This window comes from Salvelinus sp. IW2-2015, linkage group LG11, assembly GCF_002910315.2.
Source record: "Salvelinus sp. IW2-2015 linkage group LG11, ASM291031v2, whole genome shotgun sequence".
NCBI classification, from domain to species: domain Eukaryota; kingdom Metazoa; phylum Chordata; class Actinopteri; order Salmoniformes; family Salmonidae; genus Salvelinus; species Salvelinus sp. IW2-2015.
In genome coordinates, this window is record NC_036851.1 from 52,560 (window position 1) to 68,605 (window position 16,046).

At 46.0% G+C, this 16,046-nt stretch overlaps 1 protein-coding gene across 1 annotated transcript in view; it reads left to right on the forward strand.

Annotated features, from left to right (window-relative positions):
* LOC111969625 (receptor-type tyrosine-protein phosphatase T-like) overlaps positions 1–16,046 on the forward strand; it is a gene marked incomplete at its 5' end in the record, with an annotated part of 104,175 nt that overhangs the window by 49,593 nt on the left and 38,536 nt on the right. The window contains 5 exons of the mRNA XM_023995763.3: positions 1,288–1,364; positions 2,280–2,316; positions 3,371–3,468; positions 3,968–4,084; positions 8,651–8,805. Of these exons, the coding sequence (XP_023851531.2) occupies positions 1,288–1,364; positions 2,280–2,316; positions 3,371–3,468; positions 3,968–4,084; positions 8,651–8,805 (484 nt within the window). The remainder of the gene's footprint in view (positions 1–1,287; positions 1,365–2,279; positions 2,317–3,370; positions 3,469–3,967; positions 4,085–8,650; positions 8,806–16,046) is intronic.

Below are 16,046 nucleotides of genomic sequence, written 5' to 3' on the forward strand. Positions count from 1 at the left end.
TGGAAAAGTGAGTGGGTTTGGGGGGTAAATCTCGGTAACCCGTTTCCGGGATTCAACCTTACTACAGATGGACTATCCAAATAAAGTGTTACCCTGGCCAGTCCCATCCCCAGCCAGCATCCACACCGGAGCCTCCAGTCCTTTCCCAATTATACGCACCACTCTGGGCACGGATTGAGGAGAGGCCCCCCTTAGGCGGGCTTTTGTTGTGACAGCTGACACAGTCTTGTTAAGTTACCTCTGTCTCTCTGCATCTGTGGAAGGGAGGAGGGCAGGGTGCATGCAGATGGTCTCCTGGCTTAAGGGGGCTATGTGAGAGGAGAGGTAGAAAGGGGAAAGAGGAGAGGAGAGTCGCTCGCCCGACCAACGGAATGTTGGTTTTTAACCATCGTTGCCCAGTAAAGAGAGATCAGAAAGAAGATAACCCCGGATTATAGGCCAATATCTATGATAAGTGCAGATATGAATCTATCCTCGTCCTTGCTGGCTGGCTGCTGGGCCTTTCAACCAGGAGCATCAAATCAGTCATGAGACATGCTGTGGTGCCAGAACATTTGCATTTCACACTGATCAAAGTGAGACGAAAGCAGTGTGTTACCCATCCTCCCATCATCATCAGGTCCTTTCCTCCTCCTCTAACAGGCCCCGCCACCACTGCCATCACCATCACTCACTTCATTGCCAAGAGGAAGCCCTGTGGAGTCACACTGAAGATTTTACATGTCAAAATTACAGTAATATGGGTCTATATATGGGTCAAACATGTGTTTGTGGAGAGAGAGGTAGATTTTGCGGTTGAAGTAACTAATTCAATCATGCAGTGAGATTAGTCATGTTCTCTGTGTAAGGACCTAGGGGCGCTTTTGGCAGTTTCGAGATGGAAATCGTTTTCGCTGACAAAGAGGAAGAAACATGTCTCTGTAATCGGTACCATGGGTTTAATATACTACACAGAGTGACTGATGCTTATACCGTGCCTACAAATGGGTATTTTGCCGTTAATATACTACAAATCAGTCTCTCTCCCTAGGGTGTGTTTTGCATATCATCTGTGGTAGTAGCAGCTGTGTACTAAATGGCACCCTTTTCACTATTTAGTGCACTACTTTTGACCAGGGCCCATAGAGCTCTGGTCAACAATAGTGCACTATGTAAGGAAGTAAGGTATAGGGTGCCATTTGGAGCACAGACGTAGTCCTCAGACATGGTGTTCAGGTGTTGTTGTGTGAACCTTAAATGGGTAAATGTAACTTTAGGCTTGCTCTTTGTGAATATTTGACCCCACAGATGACCACACTCGTGTCAGACTGCAACTGCTAGATGGAGACCCCCACTCGGACTACATGAATGCCAACTACATCGACGTAAGTATGAGGCCGCGGAAGGAATGGACTGCTACTTTTTATCATAACGTCTTATTTTCACTCCAGATCTTTACTAAGATACAATCAAATATTGCACAGAGCATAATGGGTACTGAAGTAGATCATGCTGCTATGTGCCTCTATTTTATTTTTTATTTAGCCTTTATTTAACTAGGCAATTCAGAACAAATTCTTATTGACAATGACGGCTAAAACCTAACCCGGACGACGCTGGGCCAATTGTGCGCCGCCCTATGGGACTCCCAATCACAGCCGGTTGTGATGCAGTCTGGAATTGAACCAGGGTCTGTAGTGACGCCTCTAGCACTGAGATGCAGTGCCTTAGTTGACATATTATTATCTGCTGCAAACACAGAGCTTCTGAGCATGTATGACGATAATGACAATGTCCATATGATTGTCTCTATTATGCTTAGGGGGCTGTGAATTCCCTGCACTTCGAGAAACGGCATCAGTATAAGTCGACATTACAGCTGTATCTATAATCATGTCATCAAGCCCCGTTTCCTCTAATAAAACAATGACTGGGTCGATTGTGCCAGGATCCGCTGGTAAAATTGACTGGTATACCTGGCTCTAGCCCTAGGAGCCTCAACTGTGTTGATTGTTAATTTATCTAACAGTGGTTGCAATAGTAATGAATTTGAAAGTGTGTTTTTTTTTCACGCACGTTCGCACTTGATATGGTTAAATGACAATGTCGTATTAATGAAATGAAATTGATAAATTCATTTGAACAAGGCAATTTGTCTCGATGGAACAATATGACAGAATTGCCTATTATTTTCGCGGATAGGGAAAATGAAGAGGCTCGGATTTGATCTGATTTAAAAAGGACCTTGCGCTGTTACAGTACACCTCAGGGTTTTCTTTTTTCTCTTCTCTTTCTCACAGGGGTATCATAGACCAAGACATTACATCGCCACACAAGGTAATTACATTGGATGGAGGGGAGGTCTGTAAAGACAGTAGACAGCTGGAAAAGTGTTCCCAGACGTAGGGGAGGTAATTACTTGGACGCCCTAAAAAAAAAACACACAGTTAAAGCCAATAACACATTTAAGACACCATTCCTTTAGTCCCATAACAAATCGGGGATTATCTTAAATGGATCGTGGGCATGGTTGTGCAGTGGATAAGTTGCTCTCCTTCTGGGATCAGATAATGAAGGATGAGACGGTGATGCCATGCATCTCAAGATTCTTCAGAAAGTATAACTGCATTGGGAAGCCAATAGAAAGCTCTAGTCAATGGTAGTGCACTTTATGGGGATAGAAGGTGCCATTCTCAGGCATAGGGTACCATTTTGAATGCAGCCATAATGACACAATTCGAACACGTGTACTTCCTGGTTCCTGTTACGATCATCTCTGTCCAATACGTCTTGATATTATCCTTGCTTTCTTTTCTCCTTCCAGGCAGTGGTGGAAAAAGTACCCAATTGTCATACTTGAGTAAAAGTATAGATACCTTAATAGGAAATTACTCAAGTAAAAGTGAAAGACACCCAGTAAAATACTACTTGAGTAAAAGTCTAAAAGTATTTAGTTGTAAATATACTTAAAGTATACAAGTAAAAGTATAAATCATTTTAAATTCCATATATTAAGCAAAGCAGACGGCACCATTTTATTTTGTATTATTTTATTTACGGATAGCCAGGGGCACACTCCAACACTCATTTACAAAGAGGCATTTGTGTTTAGTGAGTCTGCCAGATCAGAGGAAGTTGGGATGACCACGTGTTCTCTTGATAAGAGCATGAATTGGATCCTTTTCCTGTCCTGCTAGGCATTCAACATGTAATGAGTACTTTTCTGGTGTCTGGGAAAATGTATGGAGTAAAAAGTACATTATTTTCATTAGGAGTGAAGTAAAAGTAAAAGTAGTCAAAAATATAAATAGTAAAGTACAGATACCCCAAAAACGACTTAAGTAGTACTTTAAAGTATTTTTACTTAATTACTTTACGCCACTGCTTCCAGGCCCCATGCAGGAGACGGTGAGAGATTTCTGGAGGATGATCTGGCAAGAGAATTCTGGCAGTATCGTCATGGTTACGAACCTGGTGGAAGTGGGCAGGGTGAGTTCATCAAAGCGGATTTGAAAGGTGTTAGAGGAGTACTACTCTGGGGACACTGCCAAGTGGCTAAGAACGTGCAACGTTATTGCAGAACCATCAACGGTTCTCATACTGAATGGATTTCTGTGCCATTTCTTTCCCCACTGCTCGAAAAACACTTGGTGAAAAGCCAGTTGTTTAATAGGTTAGGGTGTGTCAATCATAGCTCATATTCCCCTTCCCTACACCTCATACCATTGCTGTTCACAACAACAAATAGTTCACAACAAATCAACAACAAATGACTTTTTTTTGGTTTTCAATGCCATTCAATTAGGCCTCTTTGTATATTATGAATATACTATCAACCACTGAAATAGAATGAAATGATTGGTCCTGTGTAATATTTTTTCTGTCCATTTCAGGAGCACTTTTGTCTGACTTTTGCACTCTAGGGTCAAAAGTCCCATACAGCCTCTTTAAGAGACAAGGATTTGACCATGTATGTTTCTCTTCCCAGGTGAAGTGCGTGAGGTACTGGCCTGACGAGACTGATGTGTACGGAGATATCAAGGTGACACTGATCGAGACAGAGCCACTGGCCGAGTACGTCATTCGCACCTTCACAGTCCAGAAGGTAAACCGACTCAATAGCCATGCAAGTCAATAGCCATGCTCTCTTGTTTTGTTTTCATTCATTCCAACCAAGAGGATTTACATTTGTGGTTGACTGCAAGGTGAAACTATGTTGTTCAACTGGGAAATTAGAGTATAATTGAACACTAGTAATCAGTAAGGATTTGCATTGAAAGAAGCACAATATAATTGGGATGCAGGATTCAGACTTCGACGCATTGTTCTGTTAGATCCCTTTGAAAGGGAAACATCAGAGAAACAGTCACAAAACTAGCCAGCTTTGATAGTCTTGAAATTCATATTTTGTGGCTCTCTAAAAGCCGCTTAAGCAGACAACACAACAGCTTGTAGTCAACGAATTTTGCATGCACTTAATCCATCAGTTTTGCAAGAAAGCAAAAGTTCCTTTTAACCTTCTCACACTCTCCATTTGAAAGGGAAACAGGACTTTGTCATTACAGAACTCCACTATCACACCACAACCTTAATTCCCGGGCCTTTAAAAAGCAGTGCACAGTGATAGGTTCACGCTTCGTATGCTTTCAAATATAACGTATTAAATCATTTTAATTGCGTCAAATAATGAGCTCTGAAATTATGAAAAGCATTATTAATGACGAATCCAAAGGGATTATTTTACTGCACCACACAGATAGATAGATTTTAAAGCCCGTACACACACACAGACTTCAATCTGTTGAAAATAAAATATAACAGAGCCCACTGGATTGGCAAACTTAGACATAGTTTACCTCCGATTTACACCGTTACCACCTTCAATACTGCACCTGTCGACCCAAGTGTCCATATACTCCAAACAGGCGAGATATTTTAACTGCAGTGTATTATGTGGGCTTTGCCGGCATATCAACGCTGGCGTGCAGGGATTAAACAGTTAACCAACCCAAATGGCAATTAAGCACTTAGCATTAGCGCAGAGAGTTTAGTTTATTAGGAGCCCCATTAGCTACTGTACATGCAGCAGCTACTCTTCCTGGGGTCCATATAAAACCTACAAATACACGACAAAGTACAGAATAGTAAAAGACTAGAACAACATAAGATATTACATAACATTTCAAATAAAAAATGACATATTATATATAGGAAAGACCCCAAGAGATAACAAAAATACTATTTACACACTATTCATATATACATATTCTTATATACAGTACAGTTAAAAGGGAGTGGAGGTGTGAAACCTGTGATCATTATTACTACTGTAGCCCAGTATTATACTATACTCTAAATGGCCACTTTCCAGTTTCCGCACATCCACACCCATTATGTGCTGCTGCCTTGGCTGATATCCTTATTGGTGGGTTCTATTTCAAATATAGCGTTTCGATATCTCACTTTCGATATCTCACTTTATGCTAAAGCCTTGTTCACATTGGAAGTTTGAAGTGACTCGAATCCTATTTATTTGCCTATCTGATTCTAATCTGTTTTTTTCCTGCAGTCTGAACAGCCAAAAATCACATGGAATCAGTTATTTCAAACCACATTTCAAACCACCTACAAATCTGATTCCTGGCCATGTGACTTGTGTATGAATGGTCAAATCCGATGAATTTGCCCTCAAGTGGTTTTAGACTGTTATACAGCATATCTTGTTGCTTGCTAGCTACTCTGTTGACAGTTTGACAAGAACATGTGTTCGGTAACTGGCTTGTTAATTGTTTACAAACAAATGAGTGAATGTGCTAGAAAGCTAAACAGCTATCTAGCTAGCTAATTGACAGCTGTGGCTAGCCAAAAACGACCCGTTTTTAAAGGACTCGTTTGGAAAGCTGGACCATGTTATCCTTTGAGGCTTTGAAGGTGTTCTTACCCTATGATTTTGAACATTCAAAGCACTTCTAAGTTATAGGAAGCACAAGCGCCACCACCAATCAGCCTACAACACTGCACACATACCCGTCGTTACTATGACAACTAGAGTAGCCTTGTCAGCCAATTCACCTTAACGCTACAGCATTCTAAACGATTCTGTGACTTCAACTTTGTGTCAACAGTTTGTGGAAGGCCCTTTCCTGTTTCAGCATGATAATGCTCCCATGCACGAAGCGAGGTCCAAACAGAAATGGTTTGTCGAGATCGGTGTGGAAGAACTTCACCTTTCTGCACAGAGCCCTGACCTTAACCCCATTCGAACACCTTTGGGATGAATTGGAACACTGACTGCGAGCCATGCCTAATCGCCCAACATCAGTGCACAACCTGACTTACATGCTGACCACACCGCTCGCGTCGCATGTGAAATAAATTTACACATACATGTTATTTGATCATTGCACCCGCGTCAACGAGTGTCTGCGTGGCCAGGCACTTAAATTGAAATTGGTTCTATTTGTAACGCTCAACGCGCTGCAAGTCCGGCCTCTCCCATCTCCTCATTGGTTTTTAGGAGCATATACCCACGTGGGTGATTGAAAGATTAACTGAGGTCCTCACTCCAGTCGGTTGTAGTAATGCACCGTAAAGTTGGTTGCCAACCGTCATATAAAGTCCAAAGAAGAAAAAGAGGCCGAAGGAAGGAGGAGAGATGATGAGAAACTAAATTTGGTTTACCGTTTTATCTGTGGATTAATTGTCGGAGTAGTGGACCTTGTGCATTTCAGGTAAAAAGGTGCACACGGACGTGGGCATGCGCAATGGCGCACGCGTCCGGTTTGGTCAGCATGTTATGCTCTTGTTGCTGAATGGAAGCAAGTCCCCACAGCAATGTTCCAATATCTAGTGGAAAGGCTTACCAGAAGAGTGGAGGCTGTTATAGAAGCAAAAGGGGGACGAACTCCATATTAATGCACATGATTTTGAAATGAGATGTTTGATTAACAGGTGTCCACATACTTTTGGTCATGTAGTGTATTTCAAAGAAATAGATTCGATGTCTTACTGTACGGGGATGTAGACTTCCCTCATAATGCAGACATGTTCTCTGAAGCCAGACTAGTCCCAAAAATATCACCCCTCAGCTTGCAGTCTCTGCACAGGGGCATTGTCATGCTGAAACAGGAAAGGGCCTTCCCCAAACTGTTGCCACAAAGTTGGAAGCACAGAATTGTCTAGAATGTCAATGTATGCTGTAGCGTTAAGATTTCCCTTCAATAGAACTAAGGGGCCTAGTCCGAACCATGAAAAACATCCCCAGACCATTATTCCTCCTCCACCAAATGTTATACTTGGCACTATGCATTCGGGCAGATAGCGTTCTACTGGCAACCGCCAAACCCAGATTTGTCCATCGGACTGACAGATGGTGAAGCGTGATTCATTATAGAATGCGTTTCTACTGCTCCAGAGTCCAATGGAGGCGAGCTTTACACCACTCCAGCTGATCCTCCACCATAAAGGCGTGATTGGTTGAGTGCTGCAGAGATGGTTGTCATTCTGGAAGGTTCTCCCATCTCCAAAGAGGAACTGTAGCTCTGTCAGGGTGACCATCGGGTTCTTGGTCACCTCCCTGACCAAGGCTCTTCTCCACCGATCGCTCAGTTTGGCCGGGCGGCCAGCTCTAGGAAGAGTGTTGGTGGTTCTAAACTTCTTCCATTTCAGAATGATGGAGGCCACTCTGTTCTTGGGGACCTTAAATGCTGCAGAAATGTTTTGGGTACTCTGACCCAGATCTGTGCCTCGATAACAATCCTGTCTCTGAGCTCTACGGACAATTCCTTCAACCTCATGGCTTGTTTTTTGTTCTGACATGCACTGTCAACTGTGGGACCTTCTAAAGACAGGTGTGTGCCTTTCCAAATGATGTCCAATCAATTGAATTTACCACAGGTGCACTCCAATCAAGATGAAGAAACATCTCAAGGATGATCAATTGAAACCGGATGCACCTCAACTCAATTTAGAGTTTGAGTACTGTTCAAAAAAAATGTTCTAAAAACCTGTTTTCGCTTTGTCATTATGGAGTATTGTGTGTAGATTGAGTTAATAAAAAATTATTCCAAACATTTTAGAATAAAGCTTTCATGTAAAAAAAAATGGCCATGATTGGGAGTCCCATAGGGCGCCGCACAATTGGCTCAGCGTTGTCTGGATTTGGCCAGGGTAGGCCTTCATTGTAAATAATAATATTTCTTAACTGACTTGCCTAGTTAAATTAAGGTTAATTAAAAAATACAAATACAAAAAATCCTGTTCATATCTACCGCAATTACCTTGTACCCCTGCACATCGACTCGGTACTGGTACCCCTTGTGTATAGCCACGTTATCGTTTATTATCTATTATAAATGTTATTATTACATGTTTTACTTTTCTTTTATTTCTCTATTTTCTTTCTCGCTGCGATGTTGGGAAGCATTTCACTCTTAGTCCACAACTGTTGTTTACAAAGCATGTGATGAATAGAATTTGATTTAATGCCTACATTTTAGCCTCCATTTTGTTGTCAGCCCACAGTTTATAAAATAATATATGCCATTTAGCATACGTACGGTCATGCATACATACATTTTTCATAGGAATCGACTGAGCCAAATAGGACCAATGTTTACAGGAAGTCCACTGTGTATGTCTCTATTTGAGCCTCAAATTTGTTTTCTTTCAGAAGGGCCACCACGAGATTCGGGAGATCCGTCAATTCCACTTCACTAGCTGGCCTGACCACGGGGTGCCCTGCTACGCCACCGGCCTCCTAGGCTTCGTTCGCCAGGTCAAGTTCCTCAACCCTCCCGACGCCGGCCCCATCGTGGCCCACTGCAGGTACATACTGACCATGCTGAGGGTGGGTCAAATAACACAGGACTATTGGGATGACATATTTATCACTCATGGCTTTCGTATATGTATTTATGTATTCCTTTTTCCCCAGATAAGTTGAATCTGAACATATTCATTCAGTATGTCAACGGACTGTGCGCTACAAGGCTATTAGCCTGCTGAGCTAAAGCCTAGGCATTAGCTCAAGGTTCTAACTCAAGTCTCCAGGTCTCAGACGCATTTCCCCGTCACAGTAATGGGTTTCGAACAGCCTCCATTACATGACTGCTTAGTAACTTGCTGTTGAGTCAGACAGCAGAGTTCATTCCCAAACTATAGGGCAAGAAAAAATAAGGGGGCTGGTTAATGGAACTATACTCTCGGATTCAGGTAACTCCCAAATACCTGCACACTCTCTTTGACTACCACCTCCTACTACCCCACAGGCCCATGCACTCCCCAGATCCCCACAGAAATAACCACCACAGTAGCTGGGAGCCGTCACTTTTATCTTTAGTGAATGAGCTAGAGCGATGGGAGACTAAGGCCTCTCTCTCTCGCTCTCTCTCCTCCACCCCTCCGCAGCCCACTCAAACATCCACCCCCTGAGGCCGAGGCATTTAGCTCAGACAGGCAAAGGGGGAGAGGTGGAGGGAGGCGGGGGGGGGAGTGGGGGAGAGGGAAGGAGTGCATGTACACAATGAGATGTGACATGGAGAGGCTGCTAAATAGCACAATGCAATTTCACTTTTGGCTCGGGACTCTCGAAACAAAGCAGATGTGACTAAGACTTTTTCAGAGTGGATTAACTCAAGTGCCAGGCGCTGTGCTTTCTGTTCCCATGAAGCACGGGGCACCTTTCTCCCTCTAATACATCCAAGGACGAGAATGGAAGAGACTATGGCAAATGTTATACTGCCACTTTATCCCCTGCCCCTTCTTATCATTGCACTCTCATACATTGGATTGATGACATTAACCTTTAAGAATTGCCTGGGTAAAAAGGAGGGTTCACACCTGTCGGGGGAGAGTGACATCCACCATATAATCTCTGATATCCCGACCTTGGAGAAACGTAAGGCTTAGCAGCGCTTAGCAGCAGGGTAGAACAACTGGCAGTCGCCCTCGAATGAGGCGAGGAACAACATGTCCTCATTGTAATTATGGCACATAAATCATCAAATACATTTTATAAATGGTATAACAACCCGTCTGTACTAAAAGGAGGGACAAATTACACAACTGCAACTTGTAAAACGTTACTGTCTGGTAGCTAGCAATTTATGCTAGCTAGCTACCTAGCATTTTTCAGCTTATAGTAATTTAGACATCCAGTTAGCTAACACTAGCTTCAACTTGCTCACTAGCCATTAATAATCTACTAGCTAATCAAACATATGTTTTTGTTATAAATTAACTCTACTACAGGCTAAACATTTTCCTTACCTTTACTGAGGTAATTATGTTTCTTCTTGGGTGCCCTTTGTTGACAAAAACCAATGTCAATCACACATGTATTCTACTGTAGCTAGATACTGTACTACCCATGCTCACTGGCAAGTTTCTTTCCTGCCCCCCAATTTTGACAATGCTTTAAGTAGTCATTGATTAGTTAGGAACTCCTCTCACCTGGTTGTCTACGTCTTAATTGGACACAGATTGAAAGGAAATAACCAAAACCAGCAGACACGCGGCCCTCCAGGAATCAAAGATGGATTCAGTTAAACCTGTGGATCCAGGTGTGTTTGGGCAGTCAGTACCATAAATAAATAAAGTAAGTTCTAGAGAAAAGCCATCTCTCTCTTACCCTGTCTTATCCTTTGGGACTTTGTAGAACCCTTCAGTTGAGTGCATTTGTGGCACAACTCATGTGTGAGTGTGAGCCGGCTGACTTGGGTCTCTTTGAGCACTTTCGTTGTCTGTCGTCATCCATATCACCAGGGATGCAGATGAGCTGTCACAGTACCATATTGAATGCTGCCTCTTCATCTTCTCTGCTCCTACAGCAGAAGATAATAGAGAAGGAAAGAGAGGGGGGAGATTAGAATTTACAGGCTGTGCTAAGGGCCATGATGCACGTGCTGAAGGGCAAGTGGGGGGGCATCACCATGGCACCTCCAGTGGCCTCTGCTGCGGTTAGATATGACAATAACCAATGGGTGGGAGTGTAGCAAAGGTAAGCTGTTAGTATTATGAACATATTGAATAGCTAGTTTTCTGTCTGTAACGTCACTTGGGGCGAGTAAGTTGCTAGTGTTGCATGTGTGTGTGAGAGAGAGAAAGAGAGAGAGAGAGAGAGAGAAAGAGAGCCAGCCAGCCGGCCTCTGTGTCTAGTGCTGCAGGAGTCTCTTAGTTTGAGTCAGGTTTTACATACCTAGAATGGAAAAGGTTAGATGGAGAGGGGTGCTAGGGTTTTGCATAGGTGTTTTTGCAAGGTGTTCTTAAAATTATACAAAACTGTAAATGGTGGACAACCCTGTCACTGGTTAGTTATAAATATTACTAGTGTTAAAACTACTCTTCACAAAAGCCTTTATTCTGTCTCATCTAAAGATGCTTGTAACCCCCATAGCAAGACTACTATAACCATGTCTATGTGCAAATTAGCTATAACCATAGACATAGATAAGATATCTATTGGCTTTGCTAGATAGCTAGCTAGCTATACAAATAGATAGCTACCCACTGGGCACAGACGTCAGTTCAACGTCTAGTTTTGATTTACATTTGGTTAAGTTGTCAACTAACGTGAATTTTATGTGAAATCAAAATAGAATGTCACACTTTGTCACGATCGTCGTAATGTGGAAGAGAGGAGGACCAAGGTGCAGCGTGATATAAATACATTCTTCTTATTTATTTAACGAAACGAAGAACACTAAACACACTATCAAAATAACAAACGAACATAACGCTATATAATAGTGACAGATAAACCCACCACAACCGGACCAAGCATCGTGAAAGGAAGGAACAGCGTTTTGTGGAGCAATGGACTTGGGAGGAAATATTAGACGGCAAGGGATCATGGAACAGCCGGTGAAATCGCAGCCCCAAGGCAGAGCTGAAGGCAGCGAAAGCCGAGAGGTGTATTATGAGGAGCTAGCTCTGCAGCGCGGCTGAAAGCCTGATAGGCAGCCTCAAAATTTCTTGGGGGAGGGTGCACACGGGGAGTGTGGCGAGTTCAGGTAGGAGACCTGCGCCAACTTCCCGTGCTTACCGGAGGAGCCGAAGATGGAACCAGAGCCAGTTGGGGTGGAATTGGAGGTGAGCAAGGGAGTGAAACAGAGACTGTGAAGGAATTAATGGGGAAATTGGAGGAGAGTGAAATGAGGGAGTTGCTGTGTTGGTGCATGAGACACGACATCCGCCCGACGGAACGTGTCCGGATTTGATGTTACCTGAGTCAGCTCTCCATACTCGTCCTGAGGTTCGTGCTAACCGTCTGGTAATGACAGTGCCAGTCCCACGCACCAGGCCTCCTGTGCGTCTCCCTAGTCCTGCACCTCCTGTGGCAGCCCTACGTACTAGCTCTCCTGTGGCAGCCCCATGCACCAGCTCTCCTGTGGCAGCCCCTCGCACCAGTCCTCCGGTGCCGGCGCCACGAACCAGGCCTCCAGTTCCAGCACCCCGCACTCGCCTTGAGGTACGTGTCCCAGCCCCAGTACCACCAGTGCCAACACCACGCACCAGGCTCCTGTGCGTCTCCAGAGCCCTGTACGCCCTGTTTCTCTCCCCCGCACTCGCCCTGAGGTGCGTGTCCTCAGCCCGGTACCACCAGTGCCGGACCACGCACCAGGCATCCAGTGCGTCTCCAGGGTCCAGTACTCCCTGTCCTGCTCCTCGCACTCGCCTTGTGGTGCGTGTCCCCAGCCCGGTACACCAGTTCCGGCACCACGCACCAGGCCTACTGTGCGCCTCCAGGATCCAGTATGCCCTGCTCCCGTCTGTACAGCGCCGCCTGAGCTGCCCGTCTGTCCAGCGCCGCTGAGCTGCCCGTCTGTCCAGCGCCGCCTGAGCTGCCCGTCTGTCCAGCGCCGCCTGAGCGCCCGTCTGTCCAGCGCCGCCTGAGCCGCCCGTCTGTCCAGCGCCGCCTGAGCCGTCCGTCTGTCCTGAGCCGTCAGAGCCGCCCGTCTGTCAGGAGCCGCCAGAGCCTGTCCGTCAGTCAGGAGCCGCCGGAGCCGTCCGTCAGTCAGGAGCCGCCGGAGCCGTCCGTCAGTCAGGAGCCGCCGGAGCCGCCCGCTGAGTCGGACAACCGTAGCCTGGCCCTGTGAGCCGCATAGCTATCACTCTATCACTCGCGAGAGTTACCCCTCAGTCCTGAGTTACCCTCAGTCCTGAGTTACCCCTCAGTCCTGAGCTGTCCGTCAGTCCGGAGCTGCCCTCAGTCCGGAGCTGCCCTCTCAGTCCTGAGCTGTCCCTCAGTCCGGAGCTGCCCTTCAGTCCGGCTACGCCTTTCAGTCCTGAGTTACCCCTCACCGGAGTTCCCCTCAGTCCGGAGCTGCCCGTCAGTCCGGAGCTGCTGTCAGTCCGGAGCTGCCCGTCAGTCCGGAGCTGCCGTCATTCCGGAGCTGCCTTCAGTCCGGAGCTGCACGTCATTACGGAGCTGCCCTTCAGTCCGGAGCTGCCCTTCAGTCCTGAGCTGCCCCTCAGTCCGGAGCTACAACTCAGTCCGGAGCTGCCCCTCCGTCCAGTGGGCGCCTTCTCTACGATGTCTTCAGTCCGGGACTCGCTGCAAGGGTCCCCGCTCCAGAGGCGCCACCAAAGCGGTAATGACTATGGTGGATGGGTCCACGTCCCCGCACCCGAGCCGCCGCCGTAAGAAGCCCACCCGGACCCTCCCCTCTGTGTCAGGTTTTGCGCCGGAGTCCCGCACCTTTGGGGGGTTACTGTCACGCCTGACCTAGTTATCTCTTTGTTTTCTTTATTATTTTGGTTAGGTCGGGTGTGACAAAATCAAATCAAATCAAATCAAATCAAATTTTATTAAGTCACATACACATGGTTAGCAGATGTTAATGCGAGGTAGCGAAATGCTTGTGCTTCTAGTTCCGACAATGCAGTAATACCAACAGTAATCTAAACCTACAATTCCACGCTACTACCTTACACACACACACAAGTGGTGAAGGGATAAAAGAATATGTACATAAAGATATATGGATGAGTGGGTGTACAGAACGGCATGGCAGATGCAGTAGATGGTATAGAGTACGGTATATACATATGAGATGAGTACTGTAGGGTATGTAAACATAAAGTGGCATAGTTATAAAGTGGCTAGTGGTATGTATTGCATAAAGATGGCAAGATGCAGTAGATGATATAGAGTACAGTATATACATATGAGATGGGTAATGTAGGGTATGTAAACATTGTATTAAGTGGCATTGCTTAAAGTGGCTAGTGGTACAATTTTAACATAATTTCCATTCAATTCCCATTTTTAAAGTGGCTGGAGTGAGTCAGTAGTTGGCAGGTCCCGCTAATGTTAGTGGGTGGTGTAACAGTCGGATGCGCGGAGAAGAGAGCGTGTCGTTTCAGTCTCCGGCTGCTGATGTGCACCTGTACTGACCTCGCCTTCTGGATGATAGCGGGGTGAACAGGCAGTGGCTTGGGGTTTGTTGTCCTTGATGATCTTTATGGCCTTCCTGTGACATCGGGTGGTGTAGGTGTCCTGGAGGCAGGTAGTTTGCCCCTGGTGATGCGTTTCTGCAGACCTCACTACCCTCTGGAGAGCCTTACGGTTGTGGGCGGAGCAGTTGCCGTACCAGGCGGTGATACAGCCCGACAGGATGCTCTCGATTGTGCATCTGTAGAAGTTTGTGAGTGCTTTTGGTGACAAGCCGAATTTCTTCAGCCTCCTGAGGTTGAAGAGGCGCTGCTGCGCCTTCTTCACAACGCGTTCTGTGTGGCGTGGACAATTCAGTTTGTCCGTGATGTGTACACCGAGGAACTTAAACTTTCCACTTCTCCACTACTGACCTCCGATGTGGATAGGGGGGTGCTCCCTCTGCTGTTTCCTGAAGTCCACAATCATCTCCTTTGTTTTGGTTGACGTTGAGTATGAGGTTATTTTCCTGACACCACACTCCGAGGGCCCTCACCTCCTCTGTAGGCCGTCTCGTCGTTGTTGGTGATCAAGCCTACACTGTAGTGTCATCCCGCAAACTTGATGATCGAGTTGGAGGCGTGCATGGCCACGCAGTCGTGGTGAACAGGGAGTACAGAGAGGGCTCAGAAACGCACCCTTGTGGGGCCCCAGTGTTGAGGATCAGCGGGTGGAGATGTTGTTACCTACCCTCACCACCTGGGGGCGGCCCGTCAGGAAGTCCAGGACCCAGTTGCACAGGGCGGGGTCGAGACCCAGGGTCTCGAGCTTGATGACGAGTTTGGAGGGTACTATGGTGTTAAATGCTGAGCTGTAATCGATGAACAGCATTCTCACATGGGTATTCCTCTTGTCCCGATGGGTTAGGGCAGTGTGCAGTGGTGGTTGTGCATGTGTCGGTCGTCAGTGTGGAACCTACTGTGGTTCGGTAAGGCAAATTGGAGTGGGGTCTAAGGGCTGGTCCGGTAGGGTGGAGGTGATATAGTCCTTGACTAGTTCTCTCAAAGCACTTCATGATGACGGAAGTGGTGCTACGGGGCGATAGTCCGTTTAGCCAGTTACCTTAGCTTTTCTTGGGAAACAGGAACCAATGGTGGCCCTCTTGAAGCATGTGGGAAACAGCAGACTGGGATATAGAGATTGATTGAATATTCCGTAAAACACACCAGCCAGCTGGTCTGCGCATGCTCTGAGGGACGCGGCTGGGAACTGCCGTCTGGGCCTGCAGCCGTTGCGAGGGTTAACACGTTTTAATGTTTTACTCACCGTCGGCCTGTCAAGTGAAGGAGAGAGCCCAGCAGGTTTTGGTCAGGGGGCCGTGTCAGTGGCACTCCGTATTGTCCCTCAATAGCGGGCCAAAAAAGTTCGTTTATGCCTGTGCTGGGAGCTAACGACATCCCCTGGTCCGCGACGGGGCTGGTTTTTGTCTTTTGTGTAATCCGTGATTGACTGTAGACCCTGCCACATACCTCTTGTATCTGAGCTGTTGAATTTCGACTCGATTTTGTCTCTGTACTGAGACCTACTAACCTGTTTTGAATTGCCTTGCGGAGAGAATAGCTTACAATCTGTTTGTATTCGGTCATTGCTCCGCGTTCACGCTTTTGCCCTGGGTTAAAAGCAGTTGTGTTCG